The sequence below is a fragment of the Physella acuta genome, unplaced genomic scaffold (genome assembly GCF_028476545.2).
Source record: "Physella acuta isolate Inbredline_101_S28 unplaced genomic scaffold, ASM2847654v3 ptg000353l, whole genome shotgun sequence".
NCBI classification, from domain to species: Eukaryota; Metazoa; Mollusca; class Gastropoda; family Physidae; genus Physella; species Physella acuta.
Window position 1 is genome coordinate 1,250,166 of NW_026731872.1, and position 24,315 is coordinate 1,274,480.

The 24,315-nt window shown below is 41.8% G+C and overlaps 1 protein-coding gene across 9 annotated transcripts in view; it reads left to right on the plus strand.

The window, feature by feature from the left end:
* Nucleotides 1-24,315, plus strand: part of LOC131941206 (leucine-rich repeat-containing protein 71) — a 42,114-nt gene that overhangs the window by 13,425 nt on the left and 4,374 nt on the right. For 4 of the 9 annotated variants that reach the window (XM_059300247.1, XM_059300239.1, XM_059300248.1 and 1 more), the window contains 10 exons: nucleotides 682-765; nucleotides 1,053-1,139; nucleotides 2,384-2,485; nucleotides 3,422-3,506; nucleotides 6,304-6,339; nucleotides 14,023-14,108; nucleotides 14,619-14,633; nucleotides 16,658-16,766; nucleotides 23,346-23,464; nucleotides 23,941-24,042. In XM_059300247.1, the coding sequence (XP_059156230.1) occupies nucleotides 682-765; nucleotides 1,053-1,139; nucleotides 2,384-2,485; nucleotides 3,422-3,506; nucleotides 6,304-6,339; nucleotides 14,023-14,108; nucleotides 14,619-14,633; nucleotides 16,658-16,766; nucleotides 23,346-23,464; nucleotides 23,941-24,039 (822 nt within the window). In that variant the 3' untranslated portion in view covers nucleotides 24,040-24,042. Of the gene's footprint in view, nucleotides 1-681; nucleotides 766-1,052; nucleotides 1,140-1,928; nucleotides 1,971-2,383; nucleotides 2,486-3,421; nucleotides 3,507-6,303; nucleotides 6,340-14,022; nucleotides 14,109-14,618; nucleotides 14,634-16,657; nucleotides 16,767-23,345; nucleotides 23,465-23,940; nucleotides 24,043-24,315 lie in introns of all 9 variants that reach the window. The other 5 variants (XM_059300245.1, XM_059300246.1, XM_059300242.1 and 2 more) reach the window with 5 other exon arrangements.

A 24,315-nucleotide genomic window follows, 5' to 3' on the forward strand; every position in this document is an offset into this window, starting at 1 on the left:
ATAAAACAATGTGTTCCAAATGTCACCTAAATAAAACAATGTGTTCCAAATGTCACCTAAATAAAACAATGTGTTCCAAATGTCACCTAAATAAAACAGTGTTCCAAATGTCACCTAAATAAAACGTGTTCCAAATGTCACCTAAATAAAACAATGTTCCAAATGTCACCTAAATAAAACAATGTTCCAAATGTCACCTAAATAAAACAATGTGTCCCAAATGTCACCTAAATAAAAAAATGTGTTCCAAATGTCACCTAAATAAAACAGTGTTCCAAATGTCACCTAAATAAAACAATGTGTTCCAAATGTCACCTAAATAAAACAATGTGTTCCAAATGTCACCTAAATAAAACAATGTGTCCCAAATGTCACCTAAATAAAACAATGTGTCCCAAATGTCACCTAAATAAAACAATGTGTTCCAAATGTCACCTAAATAAAACAATGTGTTCCAAATGTCACCTAAATAAAACAATGTGTTCCAAATGTCACCTAAATAAAACAATGTGTTCCAAATGTCACCTAAATAAAACAATGTGTCCCAAATGTCACCTAAATAAAACAATGTGTCCCAAATGTCACCTAAATAAAACAATGTGTTCCAAATGTCTCCTAAATAAAACAATGTGTTCCAAATGTCTCCTAAATAAAACAATGTGTTCCAAATGTCACCAACAGGGTCTTCGAATGAACCGCACATTAATGGCCTTGACCTTGCTAGGGAATAACATTGGTAACAAAGGTGCCATGAAAATTTCAGAGGTGAGTGGGGGGTGGGGGTGGGGGGAGCTGCCCTGGGTGCAACACCTAGGAGGCAGTGAGTCATTGATTGTGTAGAGAGTTGAGTGTCTTCCTGCCATTTGTCATATATATATATAGATATATATAGAGAGAGATAGAGATATATAGATAGATATATATACATCTAAATAGTAATTGGAGGCACAATTTATTAGTTATGGTTGCTGAAAGTGGTTGCCATGTTTCTGAGTGAGTTGTTGAGAAAAAACTAGCAATGAAATCAACACTGACATTTTCATCCACTCAAGGCCTTGTCGCGGTTCCCTTTGAGCCACGAAGAGACAGTAGAGAGACGCAAGCTGCTGTCTGACCACAGTTCTCCAGAGAGGAAGTCTGTAAGTTTCTCTTCACCCTACCAGGTGTTAGATTGACCTGACTTGTCTACCAGGTGTTAGATTGACCTGACTTGTCTACCAGGTGTTAGATTGACCTGACTTGTCTACCAGGTGTTAGATTGACCTGACTTGTCTACCAGGTGTTAGATTGACCTGACTTGTCTACCAGGTGTTAGATTGACCTGACTTGTCTACCAGGTGTTAGATTGACCTGACTTGTCTACCAGGTGTTAGATTGACCTGACTTGTCTACCAGGTGTTAGATTGACCTGACTTGTCAATTGACCTGACTTGTCTACCAGCTGTTAGATTGACCTGACTTGTCAATTGACCTGACTTGTCTACCAGGTGTTAGATTGACCTGACTTGTCAATTGACCTGACTTGTCTACCAGGTGTTAGATTGACTTGTCAACCAGGTGTTAGATTGACCTGACTTGTCTACCAGGTGTTAGATTGACCTGACTTGTCTACCAGGTGTTAGATTGACCTGACTTGTCTACCAGGTGTTAGATTGACCTGACTTGTCTACCAGGTGCTAGATTGACCTGACTTGTCTACCAGGTGTTAGATTGACCTGACTTGTCTACCAGGTGTTAGATTGACCTGACTTGTCTACCAGGTTTTAGACCACACTTTGGTAGCCAACATTGTGGGCTGACCACAATCAAAACATTTTTTTCTGCCTGATCTAAATGGGAGGTGCAATCTCTGCCTGAACTAAATGGTGTTAGATTGACCTGACTGATCTAATGGACCGATCTAACAAACTTTTTATTTTTGTAATTAGACAACGCCAGAGTTGTTGGAATTTCTTCCAGACATTGAGGAGGTAACATAAGGTTCTGCTTTGAATTTTTCATCACGTTTGGAAACTTGACGATATCAGTTATCACTTGACTGTTTTTGTTTTTAGCCATTGTTTTCACTTTTGATGGCCAAATATTTTAATGTTAATATTTTTATGAGTGGTTTCTAAGTCACACAGCACTGGTTAGTAAAAACCTTTAACCCACTGACCGGCCCATTAGTGGACCGGCCCATTAGTGGACCGGCCCATTAGTGGACCGGCCCATTAGTGGACCGGCCCATTAGTGGACCGGCCCATTAGTGGACCGGCCCATTAGTGGACCGGCCCATTAGTGGACCGGCCCATTAGTGGACCGGCCCACTAGCCTATAGCTTGGAAACCACTAGACTACCTGGTACATCCCAAATTTTCCTGAGTTGGTGCTGTGATTTCAGCCAGCACTGAGCAGGAGGGCGGAGTCCAAGGATAGGCCGGGCAGCGTGCGCAGCATGACCACCACGGACAAAACTAAACTCAAACAATCTGCCAAAAAAAAAGTGAGAACCCCAAGCTTGCTCACATAGTGGACATTTAGGTGTTAGGGGGCGTTAACAGTGGGAATGTTGGATTGAAAACATCTAGTTCAAATAGATTGCATTTGGTTCATAAAATGTTCAACTGATTGAGTGGGTGTATCATAGTGTATGGTTAAAGGAGTGTTGCTTGAAGGAGTGAGCTTTGGTTAATAAAAAGGACATTTCGGCTACAAATTGCCATTTACAATCAATCTATGTCAATCTGTTATGAAGGAAAAAACAAAAATTGCAATGAGTGTACCATGTAGTCATTTTTTTGTTATTCATAGTGTTGTGTTGGAAAGGGTTTTAATATTTTTATTTGAAATGTTAAAAAAATGGTAGGAATTATTGCCAGAAGGTAAGTCTCTTCAATTTCATTTCAAATTCTGGACATCTGTTGTGATCACATCAGCCATCTGGTCAATTCTTCATTTTAGAGTTACCTCCCATAGGTTTTTGATCATATAATGCTGAAACAATTATTAGACTATTCCATTGGCCTTGAAAGAGTTAAGATCATTAATAGCTCATTTTTTTTTTAAATCTGTTTAATTCAAAATAATTAATTTTGAAATTCTTGTTTGATGAATTATTGCTTCATGAGTTAACAAAAATCGGTCAATTTGTCATTCAATCTTGGAAAAATATTCCACATTTATTTTGTCCAAATTTTCATCTTTTTAAAATGAAGTTAACATTTAATTTTAATCAAAGATTCAACTAACTTTAAAATAAAAAAAAATTATTTCTCTTTTGAACTAGATGAAACATAGTAACACTACAGTAGCAATAAGATTTATTTCAATCAAATAATTTTCTTTTTATTTCAATCAAATAATTTTCTTTTTATTTCAATAAAATAATTTTCTTTTTATTTCAATAAAATAATTTTCTTTTTATTTGAACCAAACAAAGGAGGTCAAAGGTAAAGACACAAAAGATGAGACAAAGACAGTCAAAAAGGAAGAGCCAAGAGAGAGTAGAGGATCCAAAACTAAAGGTTTGAAATAATTCTTAAAACATCTTAGCTAGAGTCTAGGATCCAAAACTAAAGGCGGGGGGGGGGGGGGGGGGGGGGGGGGTTGTGTTATATATAAGTGTTACATCAAACCAAAATAATTTTGATACTTATTGCTTTATAAAATATATTGAATATACTGTCAACCCAGTTTATTATTTGACCAATGTCATGAGAATTGAGCAAGTGAATGTTGACCTCCCTAAACTAACCCACATTCCTGGCTGATGAATGTTTTAGGTCTTTGAATATCTTAGTCAATTACTTGAGAAATCTAACTAGGTCTGTCAAAATCTTTCAGCTTTATGGGGTAAGCTGTTTTTTATATAGATCAACCAGCTTAATCCATCAGAACAACCGGCTTAACGGTTAGATCAACCGGCTTAATGGTTAGATCAACCGGCTTACTGGTTAGATCAACCGGCTTAATCCATCAGAACAACCAGCTTAATGGTTAGATCAACCGGCTTAATGGTTAGATCAACCAGATTACTGGTTAGATCAACCAGATTACTGGTTAGATCAACCGGCTTACTGGTTAGATCAACCGGCTTAATCCATCAGAACAACCAGCTTAACGGTTAGATCAACCGGCTTAATGGTTAGATCAACCAGATTACTGGTTAGATCAACCAGATTACTGGTTAGATCAACCAGATTACTGGTTAGATCAACCAGATTACTGGTTAGATCAACCGGCTTACTGGTTAGATCAACCGGCTTACTGGTTAGATCAACCAGATTACTGGTTAGATCAACCGGCTTACTGGTTAGATCAACCGGCTTACTGGTTAGATCAACCGGCTTACTGGTTAGATCAACCGGCTTACTGGTTAGATCAACCGGCTTAACAGCTCAAGTTGCTAATGCTTGTTTGGTCTGGGTCTGTGTTTGATGAAAGCTTTTTGCTGTCCTGTACAAAACTTGATCCAAATTTTATTTTTGCTGTCCTGTACAAAACTTGATCCAGATTTTATTTTTGCTGTCCTGTACAAAACTTGATCCAGATTTTATTTTTGATGTCCTGTACAAAACTTGATCCAGATTTTATTTTTGCTGTCCTGTACAAAACTTGATCCAGATTTTATTTTTGCTGTCCTGTACAAAACTTGATCCAGATTTTATTTTTGGCTTAGAAAGCTTTAACAGCATGAACATGTTTCATTCACTCAATTATCATCACAAATCTGCACCATCTGTTTAACATATAGATGTAAGTATCTCTAGAAGAAATTTCTAGAAAAATTCAATTGGTCAAGTTGATCTGTCACAAAAGTTAATTGGTGTAATAGTCAATCCCAACTACTGTATTTACAATCCAAACTTCTGTATTTAGATCAGTCCAATTTTTATCAGAGAAGTTTTTCTTAAATTTAATTACCTTTAAAAACCTAAATTTGGTCTTATATTTCTTTTAATTATAACGAGCCGACCCGCGGTGTATCATACGCCGCTATTTAGTTGTTTTTTTTTTCTACTTTTCAGTAATTCATAATTTGTGAATTCGACAGTACCAATGCTGCCACTGAAAATATTTGCTTTACAACACTAACCCCCCCCCCCCCCCCCCCCCGTGAAAGCAGCCTCCTCTTAGTTACCTCTAAGTTTAAAATCGTTTCAAACTAAATTATCTGCCCCTAATAGCCGTCACCAAACCCGGATTTGTAAAATGTAAACAGCGTGAACCACAGCTCACCAGGCCATGTGAGGGGGGTGGGGGGGTGGTAGCGACAGAGAGGAAGAGAGGAGAGGGGATTGCAAGGCGCGTTTGCAGCTTGTTTTCTAACGGCTCCCAGAAGAGAATTATATATACGAGCCGACCCGCTGCGTATCATACGCCGCTATTTAGTTGTTTTTTTTTCTACTTTTCAGTAATTTATAATTTGTGAATTCAACAGTACCAATGCTGCCATTAAAACTATTTGCTTAAAAACACTACCCCCCCCCCCCCCCCACGTGAAAGCAGCCTCCTCTTAGTTACCTCCTCTAAGTTTAAAATCGTTTCAAACTAAATTATCTGCCCCTAATAGCCGTCACCAAACCCATCTCTATGATTGTAAAATGTAAACAGAGTGAACACCGCTCACCAGATCATGTGGGGGTGGGGTGGGGGTGGTAGTGATAGTGATAGAGAGGAAGAGAGGGGACTGCTAAGGCACGCTTGCAGCTTGTTTTCTAACTGATCCCAGAAGAGAATTATATATATAGATTATACATAACTATATATATATATATATATATATATATATATAAATATATATATATATATATATATATATAATAAATCAAGCACCAAATTCTAAAGGGAAATAACCTGCTTCCTGCGTACATCAACTCTACAGTACATCACCAGACTCTCGTTTTTTTATTTGGTTTCCTTTGTGATCACATGACCTTTTATTGGCACAATAACTCTAATTATCATAACAAATTAGCATTCAGAGTATTTAAGATTTTAAATATTATTTAAACAAATATTTATATATTTTTTAAACTAATATTATGGCATTCAGTGAAGTAATAGTTTATATATGATGTTTTTAGTTTCAAATAGTCGTAAAAAGTTAAAAGTTGTGTAGGTTGTAGGTTGTTCTATATTAACAGATGTATGTCTCTGTATGTCATGTTGTGCCATATATACTGTGTACGTCCATCATGCCTCATACATAACATGTATGCCCATGGTGTTCAATGTATAATATGTGTATGTGTAGTTAAAAAATTTTCAGTGTAGACCATATTGACTTATGCCACCTCACTAACCCCCCCCCCCCCTCAGGTTCTTTAAAAGCAGCTCTCCAACTGATGGCCTCTGGTAACTCTACATGTCTAGTGGTACTAGGGTTAGGGTTAGTCTCTGGTTGCATGATTGATGTACTAATCTCTAGGGTTAGGGTTAGTCTCTGGTTGCGTGATTGATGTACTAATCTCTAGGGTTAGGGTTAGTCTCTGGTTGCATGATTGATGTACTAATCTCTAGGGTTAGGGTTAGTCTCTGGTTGCATGATTGATGTACTAATCTCTAGGGTTAGGGTTAGTCTCTGGTTGCATGATTGATGTACTAATCTCTAGGGTTAGGGTTAGTCTCTGGTTGCATGATTGATGTACTAATCTCTAGGGTTAGTCTCTGGTTGCATGATTGATGTACTAATCTCTAGGGTTAGGGTTAGTCTCTGGTTGCATGATTGATGTACTAATCTCTAGGGTTAGGGTTAGTCTCTGGTTGCATGATTGATGTACTAATCTCTAGGGTTAGGGTTAGTCTCTGGTTGCATGATTGATGTACTAATCTCTAGGGTTAGGGTTAGTCTCTGGTTGCATGATTGATGTACTAATCTCTAGGGTTAGGGTTAGTCTCTGGTTGCATGATTGATGTACTAATCTCTAGGGTTAGGGTTAGTCTCTGGTTGCATGATTGATGTACTAATCTCTAGGGTTAGTCTCTGGTTGCATGATTGATGTACTAATCTCTAGGGTTAGTCTCTGGTTGCATGATTGATGCACGCCAGTCTGTGTTAGATTTCTTTAGAGAACTGAAACATTGACATCCATACATACAGCAGGTTGATGAGCCCACTAAATGGCTCACAAGTTGACCAATGGCTCACAATACTTTATTTTAAACACATAGAAAGCCAATTGAATGAACACTAACAGGAAGAATTTTTTTTTTCGTTGCATCTTTTGAAGTCAAATAGTTGAAAACAATTGATAGTGTGAGTTAAAAACAATTGATATTGTGAGTTGAAAACAATTGATAGTGTGAGTTGAAAACAATTGATAGTGTGAGTTGAAAACAATTGATAGTGTGAGTTGAAAACAATTGATAGTGTGAGTTGAAAACAATTGATATTGTGAGTTGAAAACAATTGATAGTGTGAGTTGAAAACAATTGATAGTGTGAGTTGAAAACAATTGATAGTGTGAGTTGAAAACAATTGATAGTGTGAGTTGAAAACAATTGATAGTGTGAGTTGAAAACAATTGATAGTGTGAGTTGAAAACAATTGATAGTGTGAGTTGAAAACAATTGATAGTGTGAGTTGAAAACAATTGATAGTGTGAGTTGAAAACAATTGATAGTGTGAGTTGAAAACAATTGATATTGTGAGTTGAAAACAATTGATAGTGTGAGTTGAAAACAATTGATATTGTGAGTTGAAAACAATTGATAGTGTGAGTTGAAAACAATTGATAGTGTGAGTTGAAAACAATTGATATTGTGAGTTGAAAACAATTGATATTGTGAGTTGAAAACAATTGATAGTGTGAGTTGAAAACAATTGATATTGTGAGTTGAAAACAATTGATAGTGTGAGTTGAAAACAATTGATAGTGTGAGTTGAAAACAATTGATAGTGTGAGTTGAAAACAATTGATAGTGTGAGTTGAAAACAATTGATAGTGTGAGTTGAAAACAATTGATATTGTGAATCCCTGCATGGCTCTCCCCTGTGTTAGAGTAAGATCTCCTAGCCACATACAACCCTGGCCACACACATACACATACAACCCTGGCCACACACATACACATACAACCCTAGCCACACACATACACATACAACCCTAGCCACACACATACACATACAACCCTGGCCACACACATACACATACAACCCTAGCCACACACATACACATACAACCCTGGCCACACACATACACATACAACCCTGGCCACACACATACACATACAACCCTAGCCACACACATACACATACAACCCTGGCCACACACATACACATACAACCCTGGCCACACACATACAACCCTGGCCACACACATACACATACAACCCTGGCCACACACATACACATACAACCCTAGCCACACACATACACATACAACCCTAGCCACACACATACACATACAACCCTAGCCACACACATACACATGCAACCCTGGCCACACACATACACATATAACCCTGGCCACACACATACATACAACCCTGGCCACACACACACACATACAACCCTGGCCACACACATACATACAACCCTGGCCACACACACACATACAACCCTGGCCACACACACACATACAACCCTGGCCACACACATACAACCCTGGCCATACACACACACACATACAACCCTGGCCACACACATACAACCCTGGCCACACACATACAACCCTGGCCACACACATACAACCCTGGCCACACACACACACATACAACCCTGGCCACACACATACAACCCTGGCCACACACATACACATACAACCCTGGCCACACACACTCATACAACCCTGGCCACACACACACATACAACCCTGGCCACACACACACATACAACCCTGGCCACACACATACACATACAACCCTGGCCACACACATACACATACAACCCTGGCCACACACACACACATACAACCCTGGCCACACACACACACATACAACCCTGGCCACACACACACATACAACCCTGGCCACACACACATACAACCCTGGCCACACACACACATACAACCCTGGCCGCACACACACATACAACCCTGGCCACACACACACATACAACCCTGGCCACACACACACATACAACCCTGGCCACACACACACATACAACCCTGGCCACACACACACAACCCTGGCCACACACATACAACCCTGGCCACACACACACACACATACAACCCTGGCCACACACATACACATACAACCCTGGCCACACACACACATGCAACCCTGGCCACACACATACACATGCAACCCTGGCCACACACACACATACAACCCTGGCCACACACATACACATACAACCCTGGCCACACACATACAACCCTGGCCACACACATACAACCCTGGCCACACACATACACATACAACCCTGGCCACACACACACACATAGAACCCTGGCCACACACATACACATACAACCCTGGCCACACACATACACATACAACCCTGGCCACACACATACATACAACCCTGGCCACACACATACACATACAACCCTGGCCACACACACACACACATACAATCCTGGCCACACACACACACACATACAATCCTGGCCACACACACACACATACAAAACTGGCCACACACACACACATACAACGCTGGCCACACACACACACATACAACCCTGGCCACACACACATACACATACAACCCTGGCCACACACACACACATACAACCCTGGCCACACACACACATACAACCCTGGCCACACACACACACATAAAACCCTGGCCACACACACACATACAACCCTGGCCACACACACACATACAACCCTGGCCACACACATACAACCCTGGCCACACACATACAACCCTGGCCACACACACACATACAACCCTGGCCACACACACACACATACAACCCTGGCCACACACACATACATACAACCCTGGCCACACACACACACACATACAACCCTGGCCACACACACACACACATACAAAACTGGCCACACACACACACACATACAAAACTGGCCACACACACACACATACAAAACTAGCCACACACACACACATACAACCCTGGCCACACACACACACACATACAACCCTGGCCACACACATACACATACAACCCTGGCCACACACACACATACAACCCTGGCCACACACATACATACAACCCTGGCCACACACACACACATACAACCCTGGCCACACACATACATACAACCCTGGCCACACACACACACATACAACCCTGGCCACACACACACACATACAACCCTGGCCACACACACACATACAACCCTGGCCACACACACACATACAACCCTGGCCACACACACACACATACAACCCTGGCCACACACACTCAACCCTGGCCACACACATAGAACCCTGGCCACACACATACACATACAACCCTGGCCACACACACACATACAACCCTGGCCACACACACACACATAAAACCCTGGCCACACACATACAACCCTGGCCACACACATACACATACAACCCTGGCCACACACATACACATACAACCCTGGCCACACACACACACACAACCCTGGCCACACACACACATACAACCCTGGCCACACACACACACATACAATCCTGGCCACACACACACATACAACCCTGGCCACACACATACATACAACCCTGGCCACACACATACACATATAACCCTGGCCACACACATACACATATAACCCTGGCCACACACATACACATATAACCCTGGCCACACACATACACATACAACCCTGGCCACACACACTCATACAACCCTGGCCACACACACACATACAACCCTGGCCACACACACACATACAACCCTGGCCACACACACACATACAACCCTGGCCACACACACACATACAAAACTGGCCACACACATACAACCCTGGCCACACACATACAACCCTGGCCATAGACACACACATACAACCCTGGCCACACACATACACATACAACCCTGGCCACACACATACACATACAACCCTGGCCACACACATACACATACAACCCTGACCACACACATACACATACAACCCTGGCCACACACATACACATACAACCCTGGCCACACACATACACATACAACCCTGGCCACACACATACACATACAACCCTGGCCACACACACACACATACAACCCTGGCCACACACACACACATACAACCCTGGCCACACACACACACATACAACCCTGGCCACACTCATACACACATACAACCCTGGCCACACTCATACACACATACAAAACTGGCCACACTCATACACACATACAAAACTGGCCACACAAACACACACATACAAAACTGGCCACACAAACACACACATACAACCCTGGCCACACACACACACATACAACCCTGGCCACACACACACACATACAAAACTGGCCACACACATTCAACCCTGGCCACACACACATACAACCCTGGCCACACACACACACATACAAAACTGGCCACACACATACAAAACTGGCCACACACATACAAAACTGGCCACACACACACACACACATACAAAACTGGCCACACACACACACATACAAAACTGGCCACACACACACACATACAAAACTGGCCACACACACACACACATACAAAACTGGCCACACACACACATACAAAACTGGCCACACACACACACATACAAAACTGGCCACACACACACACATACAAAACTGGCCACACACATACACATACAACCCTGGCCACACACACATACACATACAACCCTGGCCACACACACATACAACCCTGGCCACACACATACACACATACAAAACTGGCCACACACACACACATACAAAACTGGCCACACACATACACATACAACCCTGGCCACACACACACATACAACCCTGGCCACACACATACACACATACAAAACTGGCCACACACACACACATACAAAACTGGCCACTCACACACACATACAAAACTGGCCACACAAACACACACATACAAAACTGGCCACACACACACACATACAACCCTGGCCACACACACACACATACAACCCTGGCCACACACATACAACCCTGGCCACACACACACACACATACAAAACTGGCCACACACACACACATACAACCCTGGCCACACACACACACATACAACCCTGGCCACACACACACACATACAAAACTGGCCACACACACACATACAAAACTGGCCACACACACACACATACAAAACTGGCCACACACACACACACACTATACAAAACTGGCCACACACACACACACACTATACAACCCTGGCCACACACATACACATACAACCCTGGCCACACACACACATACAACCCTGGCCACACACACACATACAACTCTGGCCACACACACTCATACAACCCTGGCCACACACATACACATACAACCCTGGCCACACACAACCCTGGCCACACACACACATACAACCCTGGCCACACACACACATACAACCCTGGCCACACACACACATACAACCCTGGCCACACACACACATACAACCCTGGCCACACACACACATACAACCCTGGCCACACACATACAACCCTGGCCACACACATACAACCCTGGCCACACACACTCAACCCTGGCCACACACATACACATACAACCCTGGCCACACACATACACATACAACCCTGGCCACACACACACACATACAAAACTGGCCACACACACACACACATACAACCCTGGCCACACACACACACACATACAACCCTGGCCACACACACACACATACAAAACTGGCCACACACACACACATACAAAACTGGCCACACACACACATACAACCCTGGCCACACACACACACATACAACCCTGGCCACACACACACACATACAACCCTGGCCACACACACACACATACAAAACTGGCCACTCACACACACAAAACTGGCCACACACACACACATACAAAACTGGCCACACACACACACATACAAAACTGGCCACACACACACACATACAACCCTGGCCACACACACACACATACAACCCTGGCCACACACACACACATACAAAACTGGCCACACACATACAACCCTGGCCACACACACACATACAAAACTGGCCACACACACACACATACAACCCTGGCCACACACATACAACCCTGGCCACACACATACAACCCTGGCCACACACATACAACCCTGGCCACACACACACACATACAAAACTGGCCACACACACACACACATACAACCCTGGCCACACACACACACATACAACCCTGGCCACACATACAACCCTGGCCACACACACACACATACAACCCTGGCCACACACACACACACATAAAAAACTGGCCACACACACACACACATACAAAACTGGCCACACACACACACATACAAAACTGGCCACACACACACACATACAACCCTGGCCACACACACACACATACAACCCTGGCCACACACACACACATACAACCCTGGCCACACACACACACATACAAAACTGGCCACACACACACATACAAAACTGGCCACACACACACATACAAAACTGGCCACACACACACACATACAACCCTGGCCACACACATACAACCCTGGCCACACACACACACATACAAAACTGGCCACACACACACACACATAACCCTGGCCACACATACAACCCTGGCCACACACACACACATACAACCCTGGCCACACACACACACATACAACCCTGGCCACACACACACACACATACAAAACTGGCCACACACACACACATACAAAACTGGCCACACACACACACATACAACCCTGGCCACACACACACACATACAACCCTGGCCACACACATACACATACAACCCTGGCCACACACACACACATACAAAACTGGCCACACACATACACATACAACCCTGGCCACAATCTGTGCTTTCTAAATAAAGTTTTGTTTTTAATGTGTAAGTTTTGACAGCAAATAATTTTATGTAGAACACATCTCATTGTACTGACTTTGTATATTGAAATAGGTGAAAGTAAATTGAATAGCTGCCTGTAGCACTAATTGATCATCAATTGTTTGAAAATCAACTGTAACAAAAACTATGTTCCCTCTAGCCAGCGTTGCGGAGTCAGCCAAGTCACAGAACAAAGCAAAAGAGAAAAAAAAAGAGAAAACCAAAAGTTCCGTCAACGAGTCTGACGTAAGTTCAGAAATGCTTTGTGGCGTCAGTTTTTTGTTCAAATCTTAAAAAAACTTTTTATTTAAATATGGCCAACTCCAAGTAACAATAGGCTGTGGCCAAATGTTTGACAGATGTCCAGGCATCTCTTCGGGGGGGGGGGGGCTTCGCAGTAAGATGTAATGAAAAATTATGTGTACTAGATAGCAGTAAGATCTAATGATAAATAATGTGTACTAGATCTAGATAGTAAGATGTAATGATAAATAATGTGTACTAGATAGCAGTAAGATCTAATGATAAATAATGTGTACTAGATCTAGATAGTAAGATGTAATGATAAATAATGTGTACTAGATAGCAGTAAGATCTAATGATAAATAATGTGTACTAGATAGCAGTAAGATCTAATGATAAATAGTGTGTACTAGATAGCAGTAAGATGTAATGATAAATAATGTGTACTAGATAGCAGTAAGATCTAATGATAAATAATGTGTACTAGTACTAGAAAACATTTTTCTATCTCAGGACTCCGACGCACTGGTGAGACTTGAGATTCTGTTTTTTGTTTTTTTGTTGAGACAATTTTTTGTTGTCTACACTCAAAATTTTATTTCAATCAATTAAACAGTTTAAGTTTTGTTATAGTTAAATCCAAAAGTCTTTCAAGGAGATTTTTTTAAATAGAAAGTAATGACAGACATTAGAGGGTTCATGACAGACATTAGAGGGTTCATGACAGCATTAGAGGGTTCATGACAGACATTGGAGGGTTCATGACAGACATTAGAGGGTTCATGCACACATGTGATCTCAACAAAGTCAACATTTCAATGACTGAATAACCTACTCAATGGGACCATTATTGGACAGTCGTTGACAGCAACTTGCTGCTGACTTGATGACATGGCAACTGGTGAACTTGACTTGACGACATTGTATAGAACCGTACAATAGCTAGACAATACCTAGACACCCCCCCCCCCCCCATACAATAACTAGACACACCCTTCCGCGCCCCCCCCCCCCCCATCCAATAACTAGACACTACCTAGAGTGACTCTACCCCCCCCCATCCAATAACTAGACACTACCTAGAGTGACTCTACCCCCCCCCCCATGTTTTAATGTATCCATCCCAATCTTCCTTTTCATATGCATATGGTTCTAATGTACACCTTGTACACTATCATATGGTTCTAATGTACACCTTGTACACTATCATATGGTTCTAATGTACACCTTGTACACTATCATATGGTTCTAATGTACACCTTGTACACTATCATATGGTTCTAATGTACACCTTGTACACTATCATATGGTTCTAATGTACACCTTGTACACTATCATATGGTTCTAATGTACACCTTGTACACTATCATATGGTTCTAATGTACACCTTGTACACTATCATATGGTTCTAATGTACACCTTGTACACTATCATATGGTTCTAATGTACGCCTTGTACACTATCATATGGTTCTAATGTACACCTTGTACACTATCATATGGTTCTAATGTACACCTTGTACACTATCATATGGTTACAATGTACACCTTGTACACTATCATATGGTTACAATGTACACCTTGTACACTATCATATGGTTCTAATCTACACCTTTTACACTATCATATGGTTCTAATGTACACCTTGTACACTATCATATGGTTCCAATGTAACATCTTCATCTGACATTATTGCACTGACAAGCCACAAAATGTACTGGCACTGACAAGTGACAAAATGGCACTGACAAGCGACAAAATGGCAATGACAAGCGACAAAATGGCACTGACAAGCGACAAAATGGCACTGACAAGCGACAAAATGGCACTGACAAGCGACAAAATGGCACTGACAAGCGACAAAATGGCACTGACAAGCGACAAAATGGCACTGACAAGCGACAAAATGGCACTGACAAGCGACAAAATGGCACTGACATGCGACAAAATGGCACTGACATGCGACAAAATGGCACTGACAAGCGACAAAATGGCACTGACAAGCGACAAAATGGCACTGACAAGCGACAAAATGGCACTGACAAGCGACAAAATGGCACTGACAAGCGACAAAATGGCACTGACAAGCGACAAAATGGCACTGACAAGCGACAAAATGGCACTGACAAGCGACAAAATGGCACTGACAAGCGACAAAATGGCACTGACAAGCGACAAAATGGCACTGACAAGCGACAAAATGGCACTGACAAGCGACAAAATGGCACTGACAAGCGACAAAATGGCACTGACAAGCGACAAAATGGCACTGACAAGCGACAAAATGGCACTGACAAGCGACAAAATGGCACTGACAAGCGACAAAATGGCACTGACAAGCGACAAAATGGCACTGACAAGCGACAAAATGGCACTGACAAGCGACAAAATGGCACTGACAAGCGACAAAATGGCACTGACAAGCGACAAAATGGCACTGACAAGCGACAAAATGGCACTGACAAGCGACAAAATGTACTGGCACTGACAAGCGACAAAATGTACTGGCACTGACAAGCGACAAAATGAGCCCAGCACTGATTGATGTTCCAGAGTCAGGAGCTGAGTGACCAGATGAACCCATTGTTAGAGACCACGGACCTGCTGGATGGCAACTTGTGGATAGCTGGCAACAGGACACTCATTCTCCTCAATTTATCACGTAGGTCCCTACTTATGCTGTATGCTGTCACGTAGGTCCCTACTTATGCTGTATGCTGTCACGTAGGTCCCAACTTATGCTGTATGCTGTCGCCTAGGTCCCTACTTATGCTGTATGCTGTCGCGTAGGTCCCTACTTATGCTGTATGCTGTCGCGTAGGTCCCTACATATGCTGTCATGTAGATCCCTACATATGCTGTATGCTGTCACATAGGTCCCGACATAGCTGTATGCTGTCACGTAGGTCCCTACATATGTTGTATGCTGTCACGTAGGTCCCTACGTATGTTGTATGCTGTCACATAGGTCCCTACATCTTGTATGCTGTCACATAGGTCCCCACATATGCTGTATGCTGTCACGTAGGTCCCTACTTATGCTGTATGCTGTCACATAGGTCCCTACTTATGCTGTATGCTGTCGCGTAGGTCCCAACTTATGCTGTATGCTGTCGCCTAGGTCCCTACTTATGCTGTATGCTGTCACGTAGGTCCCTACATATGCTGTCATGTAGATCCCTAAATATGCTGTATGCTGTCACATAGGTCCCGACATAGCTGTATGCTGTCACGTAGGTCCCTACATATGTTGTATGCTGTCACGTAGGTCCCTACATATGTTGTATGCTGTCACATAGGTCCCCACATATGCTGTAAGCTGTCACGTAGGTCCCTACATATGCTGTCACGTAGGTCCCTACATATGCTGAATGCTGTCACGTAGGTCCCGACATATGTTGTATGCTGTCACGTAGGTCCCAATATATGTTGTATGCTGTCACGTAGGTCCCGACATATGCTGTATGCTGTCACGTAGGTCCCTACATATGCTGTATGCTGTCATGTAGGTCCCTACATATGCTGTATGCTGTCACGTAGGTCCCTACATATGCTGTCATGTAGGTCCCTACATATCGATGGTCTCGGTCGCAAACCGTCTAACTCAAAAAAATTCGATTTTCTTTTTTTTACATAAATCAAAAGCCAATATTATTCCCCATAATGCCTGAAAATATTAGAGAAATCTGTTGAATGATTATTGAGATATAATCATTTGAACAAACCGCCTATTATTTCTAGCGCTAAAAATCTCGGCGCAAAACGAATATCGCTATATTTGTCAGTACACTTTTGATCGGGAATGCAGTCGTACGCTGCAATCACACAATTTTACAGCACAGCAGTCACAGTACTTATAGGTAAGGATATTGGATTAATTATGTTCAACTATTCTATTACATTTTATCATTTTAAAGAATAATAAACAAATAGTATTTGTTTAATATAGCCTATTTCCAGATTTTCAATAACCAAACTGATTTGTTTACAATTTTTTAGGCTAACACAATGCTTTGAAACTAGATCTTCATTCTAGAATTTAAATATCAATCAAAACAATATTATTCGAATTATATTTCCACAAGAATGTGCAATAAATTTCATTATTGTTAATTCACTACTAGCTTTAGATTGAGGGTTTAGATACGTGTTAAGAAATGTTTATATGGTAGGTTACAAAATGTTTGGCGTACATGTTTAACGATATGGTTAGTTGTCTTTAGTAAATGCTTTTATGATTAATTTTTCAATAGACAAGCCTATCTCAACACACCAGCCTCTCACAACAGACCAGTCTTACCACATAACAGACCAGCCTCTCTCAACAGATCAGCCTCTCTCAACAGACCAGCCTCTCAACAGACCAGCCTCTCTCAACAGACCAGCCTCTCTCAACAGACCAGCCTCTCTCAACAGACCAGCCTCTCTCAACAGATCAGCCTCTCTCAACAGACCAGCCTCTCAACAGACCAGCCTCTCTCAACAGACCAGCCTCTCTCAACAGACCAGCCTCTCTCAACAGACCAGCCTCTCTCAACAGATCAGCCTCTCTCAACAGACCAGCCTCTCTCAACAGACCAGCCTATCAACAGACCAGCCTCTCTCAACAGACCAGCCTCTCTCAACAGACCAGCCTCTCTCGACATACCAGCCTCTCTCAACAGATTAGGCTCTCTCAAAAGACCAGCCTCTCTCAACATATCAGCCTCTATCAACAGACCAGCCTCTCTCAACAGACCAGCCTCTCTCAACAGACCACTCTCTCTCGACATACCAGCTTCTCTCAACAGATTAGCCTCTCTTAAAAGACTAGCCTCTCTCAACATATCAGTCTCTCTCAACAGACCAGCCTCTCTCAAAAGACCAGCCTCTCCCAAAAAACCAGCATCTCTCAACAGACCAGCCTCTCTCAACAGACCAGCCTCTCTCAACAGACCAGCCTCTCTCAACAGACCCGCCTCTCTCAACAGACCAGCCTCTCTCAACAGACCCGCCTCTCTCAACAGACCCGCCTCTCTCAACAGATCAGCCTCTCTCAACAGATCAGCCTCTCTTGACATACCAGCCTCTTTCAACAGATCAGCCTCTCTCAACAGACCAGCCTCTCTCAACAGACCCGCCTCTCTCAACAGACCAGCCTCTCTTAACATACCAGCTTCTCTCAACAGAGTAGCCTCTCTTAACAGATCAGCCTCTCTCAACAGACCAGCCTCTCTCGACATACCAGCCTCTCTCAACAGATTAGGCTCTCTCAAAAGACTAGCCTCTCTCAACATATCAGCCTCTATCAACAGACCAGCCTCTCTCAACAGACCAGCCTCTCTCAAAAGACCAGCCTCTCTCAACAGACCAGCCTCTCTCAACAGACCACTCTCTCTCGACATACCAGCCTCTCTCAACAGATTAGCCTCTCTTAAAAGACTAACCTCTCTCAACATATCAGTCTCTCTCAACAGACCAGCCTCTCTCAAAAGACCAGCCTCTCTCAAAAGACCAGCATCTCTCAACAGACTAGCCTCTCTCAACAGACCAGCCTCTCTCAAAAGACTCGCCTCTCTCAACAGACCAGCCTCTCTCTCAACAGATCAGCCTCTCTCAACAGATCAGCCTCTCTCAACAGACCAGCCTCTCTTGACATACCAGCCTCTTTCAACAGATCAGCCTCTCTCAACAGACCAGCCTCTCTTGACATACCAGCCTCTTTCAACAGATCAGCCTCTCTCAACAGACCAGCCTCTCAACATATCCGTCTCTCTCAACAGACCAGTCTTACCATACAAGACACCAACATCTCTCAACAGACCTGCCTTTCACAACAGACCAGTCGTAACATACAAAAGACCAGATTTTCTTAAATGACTAATCTTACCATACAAGACACCAGAATATCTCAACAAACTAGTCTAACCCTCTAAGAGACCAGCAACTCTCAACAGACCAGTCTTACCATACAAAACACCAGTCTCTCTCAGCAGACCAGTCGTAATATACAAAAGACCAATCTCTCTCAACTGACCAATCTTACCCTCCAAGATACCAGCCTCTCTCAACAGACCATTCTTAGCATACATTAGACCAGCCTCTCTCAAAAGATTAGTCTTATCATACAATAGACAAGCCTCTCTCAACACACCAGTCCTACCATACAATACACCAGCCTTTCTTAACAGATCAGTCGTAACATACAATAGACCAGCTTCACATAACAGACATTAGACACCAACCTCTCTCAAAAAGACCAGCCTTACCATACAAAAGACCAGCCGATCTCAAAAGACCAGTCAGACCTATCAAGAATTCAAAGCGACAGATATTCGTGCACTGCAGTACAAGCCTGATGCTACTGTCTACTTCAAAGTGAATTAGCAGATAGCTGGCAATTGCTAAGCTAGGGTCGTAAGATTATGATCTCATCTGTAGCCCCTGTCAAGTTGTACAAGAGCAGAAAAAAGATAAAAGCTGTCATATTTAAGCACCTAAAAGCAAGTTATAAACACACCTTTTTATAATGATTTCCCTGATTTTAAAAATATGTTGCCATTTTGATGTTTCTTTATGTGACGTTTATTCAAAGAATAAATTTTAAAAATAAACACATTTTTTTGTGTTACATTTTTGTAAAATACGTAAACATTAAGTCAGTATTAATGTGATTAGTGTGTTATGTCTCATTCATAATATATCTTACAATACGGTTTTTGTTTTTACTATTATCATTCTACAAACTCAGCACCCACCAGATTTAGTAAAATAAACTGTGAGAATAGAAAGATGTAATAAATAAAGCATAACCTTCAACAGTTAACAAGTCTAGTGCTAAATACAGACATAATGAATACAGTCGAAAGCGATAAAGCCATACTAAAACATCTCTACTAAAAATTAAACTGACCCCATAATGTAGAATAAACTCAAATAATTAAAATATGAGCCCAAAACTATAATCTAAATATTATGAGGTGTTAATTATAACTTAAAAACATAAACATAACTAAATAACGTGCATTGGACAAAACGAACGAACGCGGATGAGACCAAAATTCTCGGCTCAAAACAGCTAAGTCTGCGCGCGCACAGATCAGGGGCGGAACTACAGTGCCGCCAGACCCCGCAATGCGGGGGGGGCCCACGCCATTTAGGGGCCCAGAGCCGACCATAATAAAAAAAATGTATAGTTTAAAAAAAAGTAATTAATTTTCTTTCATTTTTGACTTAATGGTTGTTTTGTAAAAATATTACTGTAGCTGCGGTTGGATTATCTTTATTCTATAGACACCACCCCACGCTCTTGTATCTTCTTTTTCCCTTTGTTTTTAAACAACTGTGAAAGACTAGTCTTTCTCCTACAATTAAACTCATCAAACATAAGCACATGTTCAAACCACTTCCATGACTTATTTCCCTTTTATTAAAAATAGTCAAATAGGGGTGATCATAAGCTCCTTTTAATAGATTTGTACTAAACAAATTCAAAAGCAATTACTTCTCTTAATTATTATCTTTTTAAAGTAATTACTAAAGAGTAATATTGTATAAAAAGGAAATGCATTGAAATATATTAAATCAATAATATTTAAAACATTAATAATATAAATCCAGAAAAATAAATAAAAATAAACATAACACGAGACACCATTACTTATACAAAGCTTTCATGTTTTATATTATTGTGACCGACTTGATCCTAGGAGTAGGGCATCTATAAAAATTAATTAAAACTGATTTTCACCTAACACACTAATGCATATACACACATGACATGATGTTGGAAAAAATTTATTTGATGTTTTTCAAACCGAACAGGCCAGCAACTAGCATCCTATGTTCGTATTTTGTGATTGTATATATATATATATATATATATATATATATATATATATATATATATATATATATATATATATATATATATATATATATGGGGGGGGGGGCCTAAAAAATTTTTTTGCGGGGTGGCCCTTTTTTTCTAGTTCCGCCACTGGCACAGATAGACGGTTTGCACCGAGAATTTTAGACCGAGCAAACCGTCTATCTTTTTAAACCTGCTATAATTTTGTAAATATTAACAAAACTCATTTTAAAACGCTACAGTATAGTCGGCAGAGAGTTTCTTCGGAGATATCATTTTAAAAAATGTGTATTAGAGCGACCGAGAAGGAAATAATCAGTTTTTTGTCTCTCCTGTAAAATTTACATTTTCGGAGTTAGACGGTTTGCGACCGAGACCATCGATATGCTGTATGCTGTCACGTAGGTCCCTACATATGCTGTATGCTGTCACGTAGGTCCCAACATATGTTTTATGCTGTCACGTAGGCCCCGACATACGCTGTATGCTGTCACGTAGGTCCTTAAATATGCTGTGTGCTGTCACGTAGGTCCCTACATATGCTGTCATGTAGGTCCTTACATATGCTGTATGCTGTCACGTAGGTCCCTACATATGCTGTATGCTGTCACGTAGGTCCCTACATATGCTGTATGCTGTCACGTAGGTCCCTACATATGCTGTATGCTGTCACGTAGGTCCCGACATATGCTGTGTGCGGTCACGTAGGTCCTTAAATATGCTGTATGCTGTCACGTAGGTTCTGACATACGCTGTATGCTGTCACATAGGTCCCTACATATGCTGTGTGCGGTCACATAGGTCCCGACATATGCTGTATGCTGTTACGTAGGTCCCTACATATGTTGTATGCTGTCACGTAGGTCCCAACATATGCTGTATGCTGTCACGTGGTCCCTACATATGCTGTCACGTAGGTCCCGACATGTTTTATGCTGTCACGTAGGTCCCGACATACGCTGTATGCTGTCACGTAGGTCCCTACATATGCTGTGTGCTGTCACGTAGGTCCTTAAATATGCTGTGTGCTGTCAATTAGGTCCCTACATATGCTGTATGCTGTCACGTAGGTCCCGACCTATGTTGTGTGCGGTCACGTAGGTCCTTAAAATGCTGTATGCTGTCACGTAGGTTCCGACATACGCTGTATGCTGTCACGTAGGTCCCTACATATGCTGTGTGCGGTCATGTAGGTCCTTAAATATGCTGTATGCTGTCACGTAGGTTCCGACATACGCTGTATGCTGTCACGTAGGTCCCTACATATGCTGTGTGCTGTCACGTAGGTCCTTACATATGCTGTGTGCTGTATGCTATCATATATCAGGCAGACATCTCATCTTGTTCAAGAAAAAAATTAATTTAAAAAAATGGTAAAACTTGATTCTTCAGGCAATAAGATAGGCGCTGAGGGCATTGAACATTTGCTGCGGGCTGTCCAATACCAGACAACACTGACATCACTAGAACACAAGCCTGGCGCCATGGGTCTGATGCGGCTAGCACTCAACGTAAGTGGCTAGTACATTCCCACTTGCTCGCTTCATTCCCTGCTACACTAAGTTTTTATTAACCAAAATATCAACTGACTTTAATCTTCTTATAGTTTCTGAATAATAAACACATAAAATTCTTAGTAAGTTTTAAATTGGACTAAAAAGCTTAAAGAAATAAGTTATTTTTACCTAAAATCTTTTTTTTAAAGTTACAATTAATTTTTTTCTCTTCACAGAAACAAAGAAATTTTTATTTTTAAATCTGGCCAGTTTTCTTGTTTCTGTTGGTGTAAAAATCGGTTTCCTAATAAATTGTAAAACTATTCAATGACATTGTTGGCTTATCAATACTTGGCCAGCTTGGGCAGTTGATTTTTTCAAACTTTTTTTAAAATGCTACATATTGATCATATAGATATTTGCTAGACAGAAATTGTTACCTGTTGCTAGATATTTGCTAGACAGAAATTGTTACCTGTTGCTATCAACAGAAAAATCCTGTGCCAGCTGACAATGAAAGTTTGAAGAAAATTTTGGACCTGATGCAGCCTAAAGACCCTTTTTATATCAGCTCTGTGGTGGCCCCTTAACAGGTGGGTACTGTGGTCACTTGGCCAGTAGATAGAGGTGACTTGATGGACCATTATACTAGTAGGACCAGTGGTCACTTGGCCAGTAGATAGAGGTGATTTGATGGACCATTATACTAGTAGGACCAGTGGTCACTTGGCCAGTAGATAGAGGTGATTTGATGGACCATTATACTAGTAGGACCAGTGGTCACTTGGCCAGTAGATAGAGGTGATTTGATGGACCATTATACTAGTAGGACCAGTGGTCACTTGGCCAGTAGATAGAGGTGATTT